General features: G+C 51.4%; 1 protein-coding gene across 3 annotated transcripts in view; it reads right to left on the bottom strand.

Annotated features, from left to right (window-relative positions):
- Nucleotides 1–10,569: 10,569 nt before the first annotated feature.
- The window catches only part of APLP2 (amyloid beta precursor like protein 2), a 46,827-nt gene continuing 38,353 nt past the window's right edge, over nt 10,570–19,043 (bottom strand). For 2 of the 3 annotated variants that reach the window (XM_086476818.1, XM_086476820.1), the window contains 6 exons: nt 17,768–17,867; nt 17,062–17,232; nt 13,416–13,498; nt 12,527–12,601; nt 11,948–12,103; nt 10,570–11,176 (listed from right to left, as the gene is read on the bottom strand). In XM_086476818.1, coding sequence (XP_086332944.1) covers nt 11,075–11,176; nt 11,948–12,103; nt 12,527–12,601; nt 13,416–13,498; nt 17,062–17,232; nt 17,768–17,867 — 687 coding nt within the window. In that variant the 3' untranslated portion in view covers nt 10,570–11,074. Of the gene's footprint in view, nt 11,177–11,947; nt 12,104–12,526; nt 12,602–13,415; nt 13,499–16,399; nt 16,436–17,061; nt 17,233–17,767; nt 17,868–19,043 lie in introns of all 3 variants that reach the window. The other variant, XM_086476819.1, reaches the window with a different exon arrangement.

Below are 19,043 nucleotides of genomic sequence, written 5' to 3'. Positions count from 1 at the left end.
AGAAAGGAGAGGGTGTGAGTTTGCAAAGCGTACAGATGAGGGCTGCCAAGGCAGGAAAAGTTTTCCAGCTTGGCCTGGGGCAGCTTTTTCTGGTGCGGGGTGCCTGGTGACTCGGGCCATCGGAGGTTCAGGTCTGAGCTCTTGCAGAGGGGTTGGCCTATCTGTTGTGATAAATGCATGGTCCCTTGTGAGCGCTCTGTACTCATCCAGCTAAGCGTGTCATCATGCAACGCTAGCGGAGATGCTGCTATTTTGATTTGAAAGCCAGCCACGGGCTCTAGCGTTTCCCTGGCGGAGGCTGAAGCTGAAGCGCTTAGCGCCCTGGCAGAGTGAATTTCGGTGCATGTTCATCGGCACAGTCCAGCATCTTGGGCTGGGTTCGGAGGGCGGTTGAGAAGCGCTCGGAGAGAAGGCGGTGAGGAGGCCGTTCCTTGCTGCGCGATGCTCTGGCTGTTCTGCTCGTGCGTAGTTCTCGGTTTCGTCAGGAACTGGACGATGTGACAGAGGTGATAAACTAATCGTTTAACATATTTCTGCTGAGATTTGGTGCCGATGCGTTTCACCGAACAAACGGCCGTGTCCGTAGGCCGTCCTTCGGTATCAAACAGCAGCGCTGTACGTTTGTGGCTGTCAGGCTGGCAAGCAGGCTGTAGCATGGGTGTTAGCTCAGGTAAGAGCAGCTGCTTAGTAAAACACAGAAGCATGCTGGCAGCTTCAGGTGAGCCAAAAAGTCTGGGTAGAGCAGAGAGATTTCAAAACACATCAAAAAAAACCCTCAAAACAATTACAACCTACGTTTTATACGTAAGCTTAGTACTATCTGTTCGCCTTGCAGGACGCGGTGCGGCTCACACGCCATGTCTAGCTGCTAAGACTGGTCTTGGGCTACCTCGTTGTGCTGGATGCCCAGCAAGTGCTGACTCCTGAAGTTCAACAGGACCATCCTTCCCCACACTGGACGCCCCGCTGACACTGGACGCCCCGCTGACACTGGACGCCCCGCTGACACTGGACGCCCCGCTGACACTGGACCAGTACAGCACCATGGCTCACCCGAGAAGTTCCCAGGTCAACGTGTTCCTGCGAGATGGATGTTTTCCTTGGTGGCTTCAGGTATGTCCCTGTCCTTGTCACTCCCAGTAGAGCTCAGCTGCATGGGGGTAGGTGTAGGAGGAACGTCAGCGAGACGGAGCCCCCCCCCAGCTCTCCCCAGCTCCTGCTCAGCAGTCGGTGCGTTGCCGCTGCGAAGATCCAGGCAGAGAAACGCAGCAGGCAGCCAGGGAACAGATGTGTGCACCAATAGTCGTGCTCAGTGTTTTCAGCATTTCCAGAGATCCAAGTGGAGTCCAATGAGTCTGTAATTATCTGTCCTAATGTTTTCCCTTAAGAAGTTTGAAAACATCTTGTGCACAACCGCTAAAAATCAGGTGAAGCTTTTGGGCTTGACGTGCCTTAGCAGACCTGAGGTCGTCCTCAGAGTCCCCAGCTGCCATAGTGGTCGGGCTTATCTCCGTGGCTCCCGTCTCGGCCGAACTTCTGGCTGATTGCACGTGCGAAGATGCGAGAGGTTGGGGAGAAATACAAAGAAAGGTTTTTTCTAATGCTTAACGTTGCTGTCAGGACTTTCCTTCCCCAGAATCTGGTTTGGTTGCACGTGCCGGGTTAGAAATACCCACGTGTGGTGATAATGTGGTGGGGGCACAGGCATGAAATACGTAGGTTGAAGGATGAGCTGCCAGGGCTGCTTGGAAACGCAACTCGAGCCCTTCATACCGCATCAAGAGCTAGCGTAGCTGTTCTGCAGCACTGCTGCTGCAATGATGAGAGAACAGGGGTTGTCTCTTGCCTCCTCGCTTTCCTCCTCAGTGACTTTAATTGCCCCTCATTTCCCTAGACTGTTGCTGTTCGAAAATAAAATGCCTGTGCTGCCTGCTTTGATGTGTGAGCTTAGTCGAAAGGTGGTTTTACTTGACTCTATGAGGTAACCTGTCACTTTGATTTGATTTGCAGCATACGTGCGATACATCTATTCTGCTGACCTGACTGCCGCTTGACCTGCTCCATCACTCGGTGAGTCCTGTTACTGAGGCGCAAGGGTGGAAAAAAAGTCTGTTTTGTTGAGTTTGGCATTGGTGTTTTTATCCTGTGGGCATATGACAGAGACGGTGCAGCTCCACTTCCTCCTCACTAAGAGACTCTCTTTGTCACCCAATGGAAAAACCCACTGTCTCCTGCATTTGTCAGAGAGAAAAAAAAACACTATCTGGACAAGCTATGGCACAGCTCGGGGGAAGGGCTTGCAGGAGATATGTGGGTCTTCTCCTCAGCTTGGGCCCCAGTAGTGTCACCTAAACAGAAAGCTTTGTCCTTAAAATCTCTTACTACAATGAAGCTGATTTAGCATATTTTTAAATTCAAAATATTTGTCTTAGAATGTGTAGTGTGCTACACAGGGCCAGGAGTTGCAGGTTTAAATAAGGCTTTTTTGGGGTTTAAGGCTTTTTTGGGGTTTAAGGCTTTTGCTTTGTGCTGCCATTAGGCCCTAGTGCTGCTTTAAAATACTGCTGCATCAAAACTTTTTATTACAGAAGCCTTTGGAAGATGCAGCCAGAGAAGAGTTGTTGTCTCAAAACTGTGCATCTGCCTTGTCTTTCTGGAGGGATCCAGTGAAGAATGGAAGAAGCTCAGCTGCTGCTTTTTCTTAATGACTGAAGAAAAACGAAGTCATCGTTGTGTATGTGTGCAGAGTTTAAGCTGGCTGATGTTCTGTAGCAAAGCATGGATCAATCTGAGCTTTAAACGGCAAGAAGACAAAGGACCGGAGCTGTGCTTCTCAGCTGGGTGCCTGGAGCCCGGAGCCCGGAGCCCCGTCTCTTGCAGTTTGCTTAATTAACTAATTCAGCAATTATCACTGGAGCTCAGGGGCTGAGACTTTTGTGACCTGGTGTATTACTTGATTCATCTTATGCAGCAACTCGATTTTGGAGCAGGCTTAAGTGCAGCAACGCGACTGTAGAGGTGTTCCGTGAGCGAGGAGAAATCCATGTCTGGTCTTGTTTTGACAGAAAGCTTTTATTCAGTGTTTTTCTGATTTATTCTAAGTGCTGTGTGCTTTCTTTTGTTGCTGTGATTCAACAGGGAACAGGTGTAAGGAGAGAAGCTTCCAAAATAAAAGGTGACTTATACTAATTGCATGATGTCTTTGAACTGGGTGAGTTCAGAGGGATGCAGCTGAAGGCATACACCTCTCTGCAAGGAATCACCTACTTTAAGTCTGCTCAAGTAAAACACAACATAACCCCATTTAAAACAAACAAACAAACAAACAAACAAATCCCACAAAGTAAAATAAAACCAAAACACTTCTAGAAAAATAATAACAACAAAAAATAAAATAAAAAAATAAAATTAAAAAGTAAAATAAAAAAAAACCCTCCACCCTGACTCAACCCCCAGCCAAAATCCCAAACGCATGAGATAGGTTCCGGCCTGACGTTTACTACCATAGAAATGAAAATTGCAGCCCCCTCTTCCCCTGGAGTTTACAGATTAAAAAAAAAGAGCGCCCCCCCCCCCCAAAAAAAGAGACTAAGTCCTGCATTTTTATTCAGCTCTACACCTTAAAAAACAAGCAGCACCTACCACCCTGTACATAATGAATGCTAGTGGAATTGCAAAGCTCCCGTTCCCAGACATCTCACATCTCTTCCAAGTGAGCCAAATTCTAAGTCCTTCATGGAAAAAAAAGTAATCATAGGGGCTGTCTTTCTTCACAGAGATATTTCAAATGTACCAGTGTGTTGCTGGATGGACTCACTCCAGTCCCACATCCCTTACTGATTATAGAGTCTATAAAAGCAGAGAGCACTTGAAAAAGCTCAAAAATGAGCCCACAGCTCAAGGGAAAAAAACCGCACCAGCTAAACCAAGAGCGTGCAATACCTGATGCTGGGTACCAAAACTGACTTCTGGGGAAGATTCAGCTCCACTAATGATTTTGGGTCACAGGAAATTCACCTGCTCTCTACTCTTCTTTTAAAAAATAAATATAAGCAAAGAGGCCTGAAAGTAAAATGCGAAGACTTTCCTCCTCAGTGGTTGCAGTTCTAGATGCCTCATCGTGCAGCGCAGTGATGTTCTTGGTGTTCCCCCTTCAACACAAGGAGACAGCAGTAAGAACCAAAAAAATTCCCAGAATTATAAGCAGGAGAAGGCACAAGACACACATCACCTGTACAAAAGGGATTATTACACTGAATAGCTGGAGCTTGGCTCCGTGACGCAGCAGGGTACCCGAGAGCTCGCTCCAAACGTTGATGCAGACTGGGATAGTCTCAGCAGCTGAACTTTGCTCCAGACTTGTATCACCATGGAGCATTAAAAACAAAATTCCTGCAAATACCTACGTGGCAGCGGGCCGTTGGCCAAAGAAGCTGCGTGAGGAGCGTCACCTGCCGAAAACTCACGTCCGCAACCGCATCTTCACAGGGTAAGACATGAACCTCAAAGCCTGTAAAGCAGATTATCTCATTACATCAAAAAGAATAGGTACGAAAAAGTGACACCCGGGCCCCTTCCCTCCGCCCAGAAGCAAGGTTTCGCATCGCGAGGACTTCATCCCCAGAAAAAGAGCTGCACAGAAAAAGGTGCATTTGTCCAGTGGAGGAAAAAAGGATGCCATTTTCCTGCGGCCCACGGTTAATATGGAGTAGTAATTCACCTTTAGACTTGACTGACCTCATATAATAATTCACGTAGTTTTTCGTGCCCCTAAACCCACGGATAGGGGAAGGGGAGCGGCCGCAGAAAAAGGCAGCGTTGTGTTCAACCCCGCAGCGACCTGATCTGACTTCAGAGCTGGCCCGTTCGGCGAGATGCCCTCCAGAAGTCCCTTCCAACCTACATTTCTGCACCAGCTGCAGGATTATTCCCTGCCAAACCGCTACGCTGGAGAAAAACGATTATCACTCACCTTGCGTTTGATTACGCGGTGCCAACCCCCAGAGACTCAGCTCCGCTCTGTTCTTGTGCCAGTCTCTGCTGCAGAAACCTGGTAAACCCACAGAAATACAACACCCCCCCCTCTTCCCAAAACCACCTCACACAAACCAGGGCAGTGACAAAAAAAAAAAGCCCACCCTGCCTTGCCTCTTTTCAACTAGACTGCTTTTAGGACTGCCTCTCTTTGCTCGGCGTTCAAAGGCGCATCCCGGGGGCACCAAGCCCAGCCCCAGAACTGCAGGTCGCCAGCGGGCACCCTTCCCGGGAGCAGGAACACAAGGCAGCCACCCAGGGAGCGGGCGAGGGAACCAATCCTTCCCTCCCTCTGCTCACTTGCACCCTGCAGGTATTTTTCTCTGGAGCAGCTGTGCTTTCAGCTACAAAAAATAAAATTAAAAATCCAGCATGGCATCACCCACCAGACCAGAATTTTCCTCTATTTTGAGCTCGCATTGCTAGACAGAGACCTTCATCTCAGAGACCTTGCAGGAGGACACGCTGAATTGCTGTGATCCAACCCAGAAGGGACGTTCAATCCAACTCAGTCACAACTCCATCTTCCTTCCTCCTCATCTGCATCATCCAGCGTGAGCATCAGAACAGAAAAAAAAAAAAAAAAAGCATTTTTAAACATTAGAGCGCTAAGTATCACAAAGAGAATTTAAAAACCATTAAAGCCCACACTCATTTCTCCCAATAGAATACACATTGGCAGGGGGCAGGTGAGGAGGAGGAAAGGCTGAGGGTGGCTTCCAGAGGAATCCGTGCTCTTGCCTGAAAGCACGGCGAGCAGCTCCCGGGCCTGGGAGAGGCTTCTGCCTCTCTAGTGGCCTCCAGCCTGGCTCAGAGGAAGGATTTGGACCGGCTGGTGTTGCTATGGAGACCGCAGGGACTTAGAGGATGCTAGGAGGAAAATTGACAGGTAAAACTGGCTCCCCCTGCCCTCCCATCCAGGGATCAAAGGGACCATCTGGGGAAGCCGAAGGCACGGCAAACAGAAAATCGGCTCAGTCACCTACCTCCCAGCCAGGCCGGACGACCCACGGCCCCATGAAGCTGTAAGGAACGAGGATGAGGAAGCCTCTAGAAGACAGGACCATCCCCAAGCTGCTCCAGTTAGAGCCAGCCATTTTGGAAGAGGATATTAAGCTCCACAAACCACGCTCCATCACCCCCTCTTTCCTCTGCCACTGCAGGGTCTTTCCCCCCCCGCCCCCGCTGACATACCCCACGGCAGCCTTTTGAGGAGATGAGACCACTTGGCTCAGGTCCCAGCCTTTCCCATCACCTTCAGTCCAACACGCTGGTGAGACGGGCGCGGCGGCCGCTCGGAGAACCTCCCAGGTGCCATCCAGAGGCTGGCTGACACTATTTAATAACCAACTCGTTCAGCCCGCAGCCTGTTCTCAAATGGCTCTCGGGAGCGGAGAGCTGCTTGAAATGAAACAATCCACATTAAACCGTCCTGGCAGACCGCACGGAGAACCTACGGGGCAGAGGTTAAGTGCTCCTCCAACAAAGCACAGGCTCCCCACGGGTCACTGGTAAATACAACAGAACTCCTGCGTTTTTTAACGCCCTCGCTCCCGCAGAATCACGTATCCACGCATCAATCCCTCGTCCCCGCTCTGCGCTGCGCTCCGCAGAGCCTTCTCACCCCACCTGCGGCAAAGCTACCAGCGCCCACGGGGAGCGAGGGGTGAATTTGGGGAGAGGCATCCTGGCACGGGTTAAGGATGCCCCGACTCCTGCGCTGGAGAGACACCTTTTAAGCCTGCTGCCTTCCAGCTCCCCAAGGCTTTCATCCCGCGCTGTTGCTAAGAATCGCGGGCAGGTGATTCGCACGCGGCCCCGCCGAGACCCGAGAGCGCAAACAGCTTTTTCCAGGGGCTGAGAAATTGCCGCGGAGCCGGCGTAACCCGGAGCCGGCACGCGGCGCGCGCTCGCCGGCAGCGCCCGGCAGGCGGGACGCCGGGTCAGCGTGGACGGGACGATTGTACCGACGCCGTGGGCCGTCCCGCGTGCGGCAAGGAGGTCAGCGCTCCTTTCCAGCAGCCCAATCTTTTTCAAAGGCTTGACGGAGGGTTTGTCACGCATCCCAGGCTACCTAACGTCAGCATTTAGCTCCACTCGCCCTCGCTTTCCCTACCTTGCTCTTCATTACTCTGCTTGCCAGGTACCTCTCGCTACGTCCTACTAAAATGGTCTTTCTCTGGCACACCCCTGTTTGCCCCTTGTCGTGCACATCTAAAAGCCTCTGCCACCGCAGCAAAGCCGTGGGCAAAGCACCCACGGCAGCCACCGAGCTGCAGCTCCTCTGGAGACCCACGCAAAGAAATTCCCGACCTGAATTGAGCTGCACAAAAGGACGCAGGATACCTAACCTTGAGGTCTGCAGCTCGCTCTCAGAAACACTGATGTTCAGGGCTAAAACACCCCAGGTCTGAGGGTTACGGGGGTTTTACGTGCTCCGTGAGGTTAACAGCAGCACAGGGACAGGCACCGCATCACCACGTACCGGAGCTCCTCTCCTCGAGCACCTTCAATCTCTTCCATCAGCCGGGGCCGAACGATTGAAAACGCACTCCACATGCCTCTCGGGAAGCGCTGCTTTCCACACAAAAGACAAGCGGGGCTGGTAAAATACAGCCGCCCACGTCGCATCCACCTCGCATCACGCACAGAACGGCCTCAAGGCGCGTTACCCCACTGCACCCTCGGAGAAGCAGCATTGACGAGGAGCTTTACAAGAAGAAAGGAGACCAAGTGACCCAGCGCCCCCTCCTCTGCTCAGCGTTCCTTGTTTCCACAGGCCCCCTCTCTCCAACACGCTTTTTTCCTTCACCGACAACATGCTGCCTCTCTTAAAAGGTAAACAGAGGACTAGTGGGTTTTCTCTTTAAATCACAGTTTCCTTCTGAAACGCAGCTCTCTACAACCCTCCGCAAGTCTTTCACCAACCCACTACTCCGCCCTGCTTTGGACCATCTCATTTTAAGTGTCTTACCGCGATGGAACTTCTGACGCTACCCTGCGGCCTCTTCGCTGGGACGTCGGCCCTTCACGTCCGCTTGCTGGTACCAGTAACATTTGGGGGAGGTTTTAGCACCGATCTTCAAGCCAGCACCTTTAAACATTACTTTTCAGAAGCTGCGGTCAAAACCCATCACAAAGAATCGATCCCGAGCGCTTGGCAGTCTGCGCCAAAGCATGTAACTAATAGACTTTGATTCCAGCCTGACGTATTTATTTTGTAAGACTAATAGAATTTATCGAGGGGAAAAAAAAAAAATTAAATCTAATACCCAAATTCAATTCTGGAATTCAATCCACAGCGTCAGTAATTTGTTTCTCTCTCAGGTCACCCCACCTGAGGGTGCAGTCCAAGAAACAGCTTTGGACTGAAGACACGCTCCGGCGTCATTTAAATTAGATTTACGTTTTAAAATCAAAACTCTTTCCCAAGTCGTTGTGACAAGCCAACAGACGGCATTTTCTGGGACAGCATCTGTTCTTTCCTGCGGAGTCTGAATAATTTAACCGGAACGTGGAAGTTCCAGTGGAACCCGGGAGCCCACGTTTAGGGAGAAACAGGACACGGGACCGCTTCCCATTCAAGATCGCTAAGCCTCCGTGTCTCCTCCTACCTCCTGACCCCCTCTTCAGTCAGACCTACTGGGAGCCGCGCAGATCAACGCGAGGGAAGATTAATTCTGTCTCTCGGCCTCCTAAAAGAGCGTTCAAACGGCAACGACTCTTCGGTCATTTCGCCGAGACGTGAGAGAGGAGGAATTTGCGTTCGAGGTCACACTTCAAAGGAGGAAAATCGAGGAGGAAGGACACAGAGGAGCAGAGGCAGCTGTGAGCTTTACAGGCTGCTAGTTTTAGGTGTTCTGGAAGAGAAAGTTAAACCAAACAGCCCTTTGGTAACACAAAAACGTTAGAAGCGACGCAGCAAACACTAACCACTGTCGGCCAACTACTGTCCCGGGCTCTTTACGGCTTCAAAGTATTTCAGATCTGGCCAGCCACGACGGGAGGCGTTCAAGGAAACCGCGTCCCTGTTGGATGCCTTTTTCTACGCCCTCTTATCTACAAATTCAAAGATTTCCTGCAGCCCCTCTTCTTCCGTCCAACCCCGTTCCTAAGGCTCGCGGGCACGCCAGGCTCCGAGCGCCACGCCGGCGGCACGGTCACCGCGCTCCCCAAACCCTTCCCCACCGCCCGGATCTCTTCCCACCGCCCGTGGGGTGGACGGAGGAGGACGGCCGAGCGGCGGAACAGCTTGCTACCGCGGCGCGCTCCGGCTCTGCCCGGTGCCAGCGGCCGCCTTCGCCCCGCGAGCGGTGCCGGCGTTTTCCTCGCCGCGGAACCGTTGACTCCGGGCACGGCTACACACCCTCGGCAGCGGCACGTTCCTTCCGGCCGAAGCGGAGGGCGGCTGAAAAGGCAGGGAAAGGTCTCCGCAGGTTTGGCAAGGAGATGGCGGGAGGAGAGAGGGAGCGAAGCGAGCCCGTGAATGAAGAGAAGAAACGGTCGGGAAGTTAAAGTGTTTATTGATGTGTTTAAACTTTGTACATTCCCCACAGACCACACTAAGGAGTTTGCAGGTAAATCTGTGCATAGTGGGAAGAGACACGGAAGGGGGGGGGGGGAGAAAAAATAAAGTCACAGGAAAAAATAGAAAAAATACACCACAGGTTACCAGAACCTCCAGATTTAAAAAAGCCGTGAGCATTAACACCAACTATACAAGCATTACAAAGACATAATGGCGAGTGGAACAACACCCCTCTTGTTCTTCTGGGGGCCTACGCGTCCAGTTTCCCTTAAAGCAGGCAGTATCCCTTGCCCAACTCGTCCCTCTCTTCCCTCCCCAGGCAAAGCGAACTCCACGTTCATCAGCTCCCAAGGTACTGATTATTGCAGTGATTTGTCATTTCTGGGCAGACACCCAAAGCCGTGCCGACGGCCCAACGTCACCGACGCGGACGCCAAGGCTCAGAGCCCCGCGTCTCTGGACTACTTACCCTGTTGGTGAGGCGGGAGAGCTGGGGAAAATTAGACTGTAGTAGCGAGGGGCGGGGGGCTGTTAATGCCAGGTGAGTACTGAAGGAAACTGGTTCAGAACGGAGGATTTAAATTCAATACCGGGAACTTCCAACTCTAGAGCAGAACTGAATCTGGAAGGGGAATGTGCAGACCCCAGTATGCACAAACCATGCTCTACCATTCCACTAGAATACCTATAAACAGAGATGCTAGAAGCCTTTTAACTCCTTGCCTCCAGGGAGTCTTGATTCCTACAGCCCAAACTGCTAAGCAGCAGGGTGCACACCACTGGCATATGAGGATGGGGGTTTTTCTCTTTTTTTTTTTTTTTTTCTCTTTTTCTTTTTTTTCTCGTTATAAGGATTCTTGTTAGTTACCATTCCCAATTGCTTCCTTGCTTACGCTGTCATTAGCTCCTATCCCTAAATTAATCTCTTTGCAACTCCCAGCGAAATTCACCTTTTTTTAAAAAAAAAAAAAAACAACAAAAAAACAAAAAACAAACCAAACAAAAAAAAAAAGGAAAAAAGAATACTGCTTTATATATAAAAGCCAAAATGACCTAAGAGCCACAACCATCTCCTCTTTACAAGGCGGGCTGGTACAAATGACCTTCAATATACAGGTGGTCTATCAGAAATAAAAATCAACATTTCCCATTTTATATATATAGAGCTTGTATCAGACAACAGTACACGGAACTGGTATTTTTCCGATTATTTTTTTTAAAAAAAAAAAAAAAGAAAACTACATCTCAGTCAAATATCTGCAATAGATCCATTTTTCCCATTTAAGGAGATTTATATATCATATTGTTATATTATCATTTCTTCACCCATTTAAAAGAATGGAAATTGCAACTCTACAGTAGTAATTATAGTCTTAATGATCCAGGAGTTCTGAATGTAAGATGAAGTCCTCTCGAAGCAACTGTTGGTCAGTAGTTGATCCAAAACGCTGGACCCCTTTGGCCCTCCGCCCTGCTCCTTTCCCGGTCAGGGCTGTCGTATCTTCATCTCTTTTATATCTGCATCTGCTCCAGGTATTTGTAGGTGGGGTTCTCGTAGCCGTGGTTCTGCATCTTGCTCAGATGCCGCTCTTCGGGGGTAAGCATCGGGTCGACCTTTAGAAAGACCAGACACGGTTACCGGTCAAAGGGGGCGCTTAGAAGAGCCGAGAGACGCACGCCGGGTAAACACCGCGGCAAACGGGGGGGAAAAAAAAAGGCAAGCCACAAAAAAATAAATTTGCTGAACGGAGTTCCTCGTTCGGGTGCTAAGGCCTCCTGCCTGCCCTTGCCTCTTCGGGGACGTTCTCCACACACCTCTACCAGGTTAGCTAACGCTACAAGTTTGGGACCCGCTTCTCTCCTTAAAGAGGTCATTACAATTGCACGCGTCGATCGGGCGAAGGGGAAGAGCAGCTTCCTCCGGACTCCGCTGAGTTAGACAGGCGCACGTTGGGAGCGGGAGGAAGGAGGAGGAACCGCTTCTCTGCGTTCAGCCCGTCTTAGTAGCCCTTACATCAGCTGGGAGGACAAATTGCCGTAGACTGACTGGCTCACGCCCCGGCTAAAGATATCGCCTGAAAAGCTCATTTAGTGCTAAATCCTCTCCCGAGCCAGACAGGGCAGCCTAACGAAAGCCCCGCGATAAGCGACTACGGCTGGGAAGCGGCGGGTCCCGGCACGCCACGCCACGCCAGCGACCAACCCCTGCCCGCTACTGAAGCGGCGACGAAGACGTCAGCATCTAGAGAGTTAAGTCCCACCTAGCGAGGAGCAGAGCGGCCGACGGCTTGGCAGCTACTGCCATCTTCGCCCCCGACACCCAGCATGTGATTCGAGGCTGCCTATTTTCCATCCCCGGTGACGGAGCAGGAGTTCGTTTCTCACCTCCACAATTCCGTGGCTGATGGTCCCATACTGCCTCTTCCTCAGCATCACCAAGCTGATAACTATAACGGTAGCTATGGCAACGGCAATCACCAACAGGCCAATAAGGGCGCTGCTGCTGAAGCTGAAGTCATCGCGAAGGGAGTTGTCATTATCCTGGAGGGAAGAAAGCAACGGAGCGGGTAAAGGAAGAGCGATGAGGGAGGTGCCCTGCTAAAGGCCAACCTAGAAGGTGGCCGCCAGTAAGGTCTTCCACCATCTGTGGTAGCAGGACACGACTGACTACCCGAGACGCTGCAAACGTTTCACCTCTACGTATTTCTCCAGAAGGAGAACGAACCCAAAATCGTTTCCCCGCTTTGGCAGGCCGGACAGGCACCGACCCACCCCGCTCTCCTACCCCACAAGACACTTTTGCAACTAAGGAGCCAGGTGAGTATCTCACGAGGGTTTACTGTTTACATCTCGATGCTCCCAGAGCAGCACCAAGGCACCAAACCCCGAACTCAATTACACCCAGGGGCCGAAACCCAGCTTTTGGAAGTTGCCGACCGCCGGACTCGGTAGCCGCATACGTACCGGCTCGTCCACCAGCCCGCCGACACGCTCCGCGTTGAAAATCATTTCCTTCACGTCAAGGGTTTCATCAATTACCTGAAAACAGTCACAAAAGCGCTTTATGAAAGGAGCCATACAAACCCGGTGGGAGAAGGGATACCAAAGCCAGCAAGAGACCTTTACCGAATACTAGCAAAGGCTCAGCACCACCTACCATCCTCCCTCTGCTCTCAACAGCGTGGGACCTCCTTCAACTTTGAAAGCCACCCGAGTTAGTGCTGCGACCATAGCTGGACGTCCAGAATACCTCAAACTGAAGCCCCAAATGAAAAACTAGGTCCTAGCCTCGGACACACTCATCTCTGTCGTGCGAGATCTAACCTGTGGCTTCAACACAATCTTGAAAGGGAACGCTCAAAAGTCAATTCTTATTGTTCTTTAAACCCAGGGAACCGAGCCAAGGCGGTTGCCGCCATAACCTAGCGACTTCTTTGCACTGCAGGTAGCGCTAACGCCTACGGAGCCGCTCACCTTCGGAGGAGGGCGAGGCCTTTTTTAGCAGGAAAAAAACAGGTGGCAAGACCGATGGAGCACACCAGCATTCGGTGTATCCAGGTAGCAAGCTACCCAGCTACAATAAACCGCTTGGGAAAGCGGTTACTAAATCAGATGGCTCTCCAGCTCCGGCTGCCAAAGATCTAGATCTCTCTCTTTCCCTCACCCTCCCACCCTTCTCATGCTAATCAGCACTAAGAGCCTACAATAGTCAGAAACCCTGACTCCCCCACACCATATGGATAATGAATACACTGACATTCTGTAAGCAGGAAGGAGGCATGGAAATAAGCCACCGCTATTAATTAGTGTCCACGGCAGGCTTTGCTTTAGAAAATAAAGGTGGAGGGCTCACCACGTTTTCATCCACTTTGTTCTTGCTGTTAATCACTTTTTCCTCGGCGCCAATCAGCCCGTCCAACTCGGTCATGCCAGAACCTGCACCGAAAGAGCAAGGCAGGGACCGTCAGTCGGCCCTCGGTGGCGTTTCGGCGGGGTTACCTACTCTTTGTAGAGCTGCCACGGCTGGCGTGCTTAACCGCGTGGACCGCCGATTATTAATCTGTCTTCATGCTGTGGTGTCAGAAGGGGGGCTCGTAAGCTATGCTACGGTGACAAGTGCTTGGGGGGGGGGGGGTTTCTGTTAATGAGGGGCAATGAGGTGGCAATGAGAGGAGCAGACGAGACTCACCAAAACCAGGCTGAAGTGCAAATCCAGACCTACCGCACCGCTAAGCGCTGCTGTTAGAAGGTCCGAGGCAACGCGCAACGGCCACCGTGAGGGCGCAGTGCCTTTCCGCAAACGTCACCCCGGGTCACCGGCGCCTCGCCGTCCCCCCCCCGCGAGGGAAGCACGCGTCTCCCCTCGGCCGAACGCCTCCAGCCAACCGCGCCGTCAGCGGCACCCGCTCTTTTGAAAGCCGGCGCCTCAGCAAGCGCCGCGGGAACGAGAATCTCAAGGTCACCCGGCGCGGCTCTGTCATGAGCCGCTGCCCCGTATCTGGCGGGAGCCCAGGAACAATAAATCCCAGGGCAAGGGAGGAGCGAAGAACTACACTAGCCTTCGTACCAGAACATCACTCACCCGTTCCGAGGCTGAAACTACCATCGGCTCAAGACGAGAATATCAATTAACGGAAGGTGGCGGCTCCGCATGAACTGTTTTGATCCCGAGCGTTTATAAATAGATCAGATCAATAACAGAAGGGCCTGACGCAAGGTGCTCAGACCCAACGTAACACAGCAAGTCCGGAGAACACCAGTTTTCCATTATCAGCAGGGCGACGCGACGCCCTTCACAACACCTACGCCTCCCCAGTGCAACAAAGCAGGAGGACAGCAAAGCCTCGGGCCTACGGCGGGCTCTCTCCAACGCGGAGCGGGAGGCGGGGGAAATATTACTACAGCGCTTCACGCTTCGCCGGTGACCGCGCACACCTCTCCGCAAGCTGCTGAGCTTGCAGGTTGCCTACAACATCATCACGCCAACCGCTGCTGAAATCGGCAGCGTGCTCTTTGAGGAGACGCAAGGAGAGGCTCGTTGGCTCCAAGGCGAGTTTTTACCGCCCGAAAATGCCGAGGAAACTCCTGTTTCGCTCCGACTCCTCCCAAAAGAAGCGTCCCGGGTTGTGGCGCGTCCCCTCTTCCTACACGCTGCTTTGGAGACACAGTAATCAGATTCCAAGCACGGCCAAGGCTGCCGGTCTGACTTCTCACGGCTGTCAGAGCAGGTCGTGTTATTGTGAAAGTCAATGATTGGGATTTTCTGGAGAGACCAGCCGCAAACAGTTTTTAAGAGAACTCCTGCGTCAGCTTTTGGCCTACGGCCGCTTTAGTCAATTCTCAGGAGCCAACACAGCGTCGTCTCCAGGGCTGGCAGGTCAGCTGCTGCACTGAGCTCGCCTATTTGTTACAGAGCGCTGCACCAAATAACAGACCCAGTTCTACGTAGCTGGAAGGCACAGTTTATATTATATACTTCCCAGTGAAAAAAAAAAAAAAACCACAAACCCACAAAACCCTGCCCAAAACTCCCTAGCAGCCCTTGTGAAATGAAAAAGGAAGGGAGAAAAGGGGCAAGTGCAGCATATAATCTTGTTCCCAAGCCATCAGAAACTCTTCCATTTACCCCAACGGGGAGAACCAGCCTGCATTTATCATCTTGAAGTCAACAAAGCAGCTGTCCAGGGAAAAAAAACAAGAAAAACGAAAAAAAAAAATATCAAACTAAAGGCTGTCCCAATTCTTTCCAGAGCAGTCAGCACGCTGAATTAGCCGTACACTGTTCCACTAGAGGGATGAAGGTGACTTACATTTGTAGAGAAATGCTGATAGCCAGAACAGTTTCAAGCTATCTGGCCTTCACCATGCTGCAAAACTACTTGTGCTCATCTTCAATGGTCATTAGCGAAATCCTTTGCTCTCTTTTGAGATTCCGCACAACGTATCTGGAAGCAAAGGCCGATCAAAATGCCGGGTTTACTCCCCGCACACAGCACACGTACCACTGCTCTGCAAGAGCGTTTTGAGCATTAGCCTTCCATTTCTGCTTCGGAAACTACACCTCTGGTAGCAGACCCGCCAGGCCTGATCTCTACCCGAGACTGCACTAACAGAGGAGTTCATTCAATGCCAATATTTCCACGCTGCGCTCAAAGCCCTGGCAGCCCATTTTTAGCCGCGCGCTGAACTACCGCAGAATTCATCACGAGCTGAAGGAGAACTGGATAATCACACAGGACTTTCCTAGCACGGAGAGACGCCACGCGCCCAAAAGGTGATGCCGAGGAGACCACGAACACAAAGGAGGAGTCTCCTACTCGATCTGTCCCAGACCAGCCGCCCTCTATGACACCTATGAGGACGCTCAACACCGCCTACGTCTGCTGCGGCACTCCCGTTCCCAGTTCAGCGCCGTTGTCGGGCAGTCAGGACAGATTCCACAGCAGGCAGAAGGGCCCCTAGACTATTTACCGTCGGCACCGCGAGGTTTCTGTCGAGAAGCGTCGAACGCGAGCGCACCCGGAGAGGTGCGGAGCACCGCGCGGCTGCAGACGCACCGCTAGGCCCACGCCACTCGAGGGCAAAGCAGCTGCTTCGTGACTCTGAGACCCCTTGTGAGCCCATCGGGGAGGAACACGCGCAACCAGTTAGATGCTCAGACTAGCTCGTTTCTTTAACGCTAGGCCTAAACAAGCAAAACTGGAAGTTACCGATCTAAATGAGCGCAGGGAAATGAAAATAAAGGTGAGCATGAAACTAAATGAAGCTATCAAACACACTGAGAAGGTAGGTAGGAGAGTGATCGAAAGCGCTGTGAGGGAGCAGCTTAGAACCAACCTTTTTTCATTGGATGGTACAAATCCGGCTGAGGATCTAGCAGGAGGGAAAACAAAAACAAAAATAGCAGAGAAAGGAGATTAAGAGAGAAAGGAAAAAAAGGCTTGCGCATGATTTCTGACTCACACCCTGGGAAAAGCTTTTAGTCTACAGCTTTCTTTAAGCTCAGGACTCTGTTTGAGCATTTTTAAAATAAAACACACACACCAGCTGTCAACACCCGATGATATTAAAAAAAAAATACAGATCTATATATATATTTTTTAAAAACAAAAATAAAGAGAATTCCTGCAGCCCTTCAGCAGGTCACGGCACAACGACTAACCATTAACACGAGAGCGTTTTGGTTAAAGACTGAAAACTTAACTCCAGAGTCAAGCCACGCAGTAAAAATTTAACACTCCCTGCAAAATGGAAAAACGACCTAGAGCGATTTTGCAAAGAGAGGAACGGGAAAATCCAGGCAGCGGCTCGGTGCGAATCACTAGCGGCACTGCCTCTTTCCAACGGACAGAGTCTGAGGGGTACTGCTGGGGCGACCGCTCTACTCTTAAATCACCCCAAGGGATGGAGCTTTCTGTGCCACCAGGCTGAGCCCACCAGCTCAGAAAAAGCACCTGGATTCCGTAAAGCCAGGGAACGCCCGTTTCAGCTGCACGTACCTTCGCTTTCAGGTAAGGCCGGGAAGGTTTTCACCTGGAACGGACGGAAAGGTTTGCCCTCCAGGGGAATTTCTTCGCTCTCCTCCGAGCTCACTCTGACATCCACCTGGGATTCAGAAATGGAGGACGTGAACTGATCCATGTCTGCACGTTGCTCCTGAAGCAGCTCATCTGAAAGGAGTAAGGGGAAACATTACACGAGCTGCATGAAGCCTGGCAGGAAGAGAAAGGGGCAGATGGTTTGAACCGAGCTGAGGCAGGGCTGCAGGGGAACGCTGCCAGGTTATCTTATCTTCCACGCTCTGAAGTCTCATCTGGAATTCTCAGTAAAGGCGTTGGCTAGAAATACATATAAATAGGGACCAAGAGGTTTGATGTGGCAAGATGGGATTAAATTCCTATAAAGCGGGAAAGCATCTCCTTATTTTTATGGATCTCTTTCATCTCCCTTCGAGACACAGCTTTGCTACTCTCAACGTGCTTGTCTCGGAAAATTAAACAGACAGTGAAAGTTGTTAGGAACAAGCGGTTCCGACTGGCCGTGGTGCAAAACCCAGAGAGTATCTGCCCCGCGGAACCTGAGCCTAAGCCCAAGCGCTTGCTGTTGAGGGCATCCCCTCCAAGGGGCGAGCGAACTTTCGGGAGCCCGCTTCACCCGATGTAGTCTCACAGGGCGGCACGGGAGCTGGCACGCAGAGACACTCACCGATCTCATCCTGGATATCTTCGGCAACATATGGCACCTTGTAGAGCAGAGACAAGCTTTGATTCATCCGCTCCTCGATCACATGGAGATGTGTCATCACCTGCAAGAGTGCGTTGGAGCAGGCAAAGACTGTCAGTCACGTGACTGGCACCGGTACGTCACTTGTTTAATAAAATACCTACTACTGGTGGATCTGCCACGACTGGCAACAGAACGGGACACAGGTCCAGCTAGTCCAGTTCTCTGACTGATGGTCTCTAACATGGCACGCTTCACCGGGACTGGCTATGGGTACATGGCACGCTCAGTATTTTGGGAAAGGGGGCGGGGGGGCCGGCAAGAGAGCGGATTCAGCCGACTCCTGCTGTAACCAGCTCTCCGCTGCGAACACCGAAGCTGGCGTTTCCCATCCGCCAGATACAGTCGTAATTCATTTCCTGCAGCAGCTACAAGCAAGTGCTTTATTAAATGGATTATCATTCCCGACTACTAGAAAAGATACAGGCAACGGGAGCAGACAACATTATTTATCAACGCCGGTTTCAGAACAAAGGTGCCTTTCAGAGCAACGGTGGCATTACATTTGTCTTACACCCACTACGCCCACTCGCTGGCAACAGCATTCTCCCTTCATTGGAGAAATAAATTCCAACTCTACGCACCCTCGGATCGCTCTTCCCTAGCATACTAAACGCGCTGGAGAAGGCGAGCCTGACCTGAAGGGGGTGCTGCATAATCAGGGATCACGCAGACCAAGAGAAACATTTACATGGACGGCCAAATGTTGGAAAAAGCTACGGAATTGAATGGAGCTGCTTTACGGCCTGACCTTTAAGAGCAAGGATGAAAGCAATTTAATTTTACACGTGGCAGCTTGTCAATCAAGGGAATCGATTGAGGAGCATAAAGTGCCTCTGAAAAGTAAAGCGAAGGGCAATTGAACTGTACCACCCACATCCCTCGGCACGTCGATTTGTTGACACCGCGGCCTTCAGGATGAATTAAGGACTGTTTAGGTTTTAGCTCAAGAACACAGTTCACACACTCCCTCTTGGGCTCTGGCAGCGTCAGAACAAAGGGTCGGCGTGGACCGTGCTCGATATGCTAAGCTGCCTCTGAAAACGCTACCGCATATTCCGCACCGCAGGGCAAACCCCAGCTCGTAACCACCCCAGCTGCGAGGGCTCCTCCTGAGGATGCGCAGCTGCCCAGGAATCACAGAGGCAGAGGCAGGCCGAGAGACGAGAGCTGAAGGTGCACTGCTAGCACCCATAAA

The sequence above is a fragment of the Leptosomus discolor genome, chromosome 22, assembly GCF_034619465.1.
Source record: "Leptosomus discolor isolate bLepDis1 chromosome 22, bLepDis1.hap2, whole genome shotgun sequence".
NCBI lineage: Eukaryota > Metazoa > Chordata > Aves > Leptosomiformes > Leptosomidae > Leptosomus > Leptosomus discolor.
This window is presented reverse-complemented; position numbering and strand designations above follow the sequence as displayed.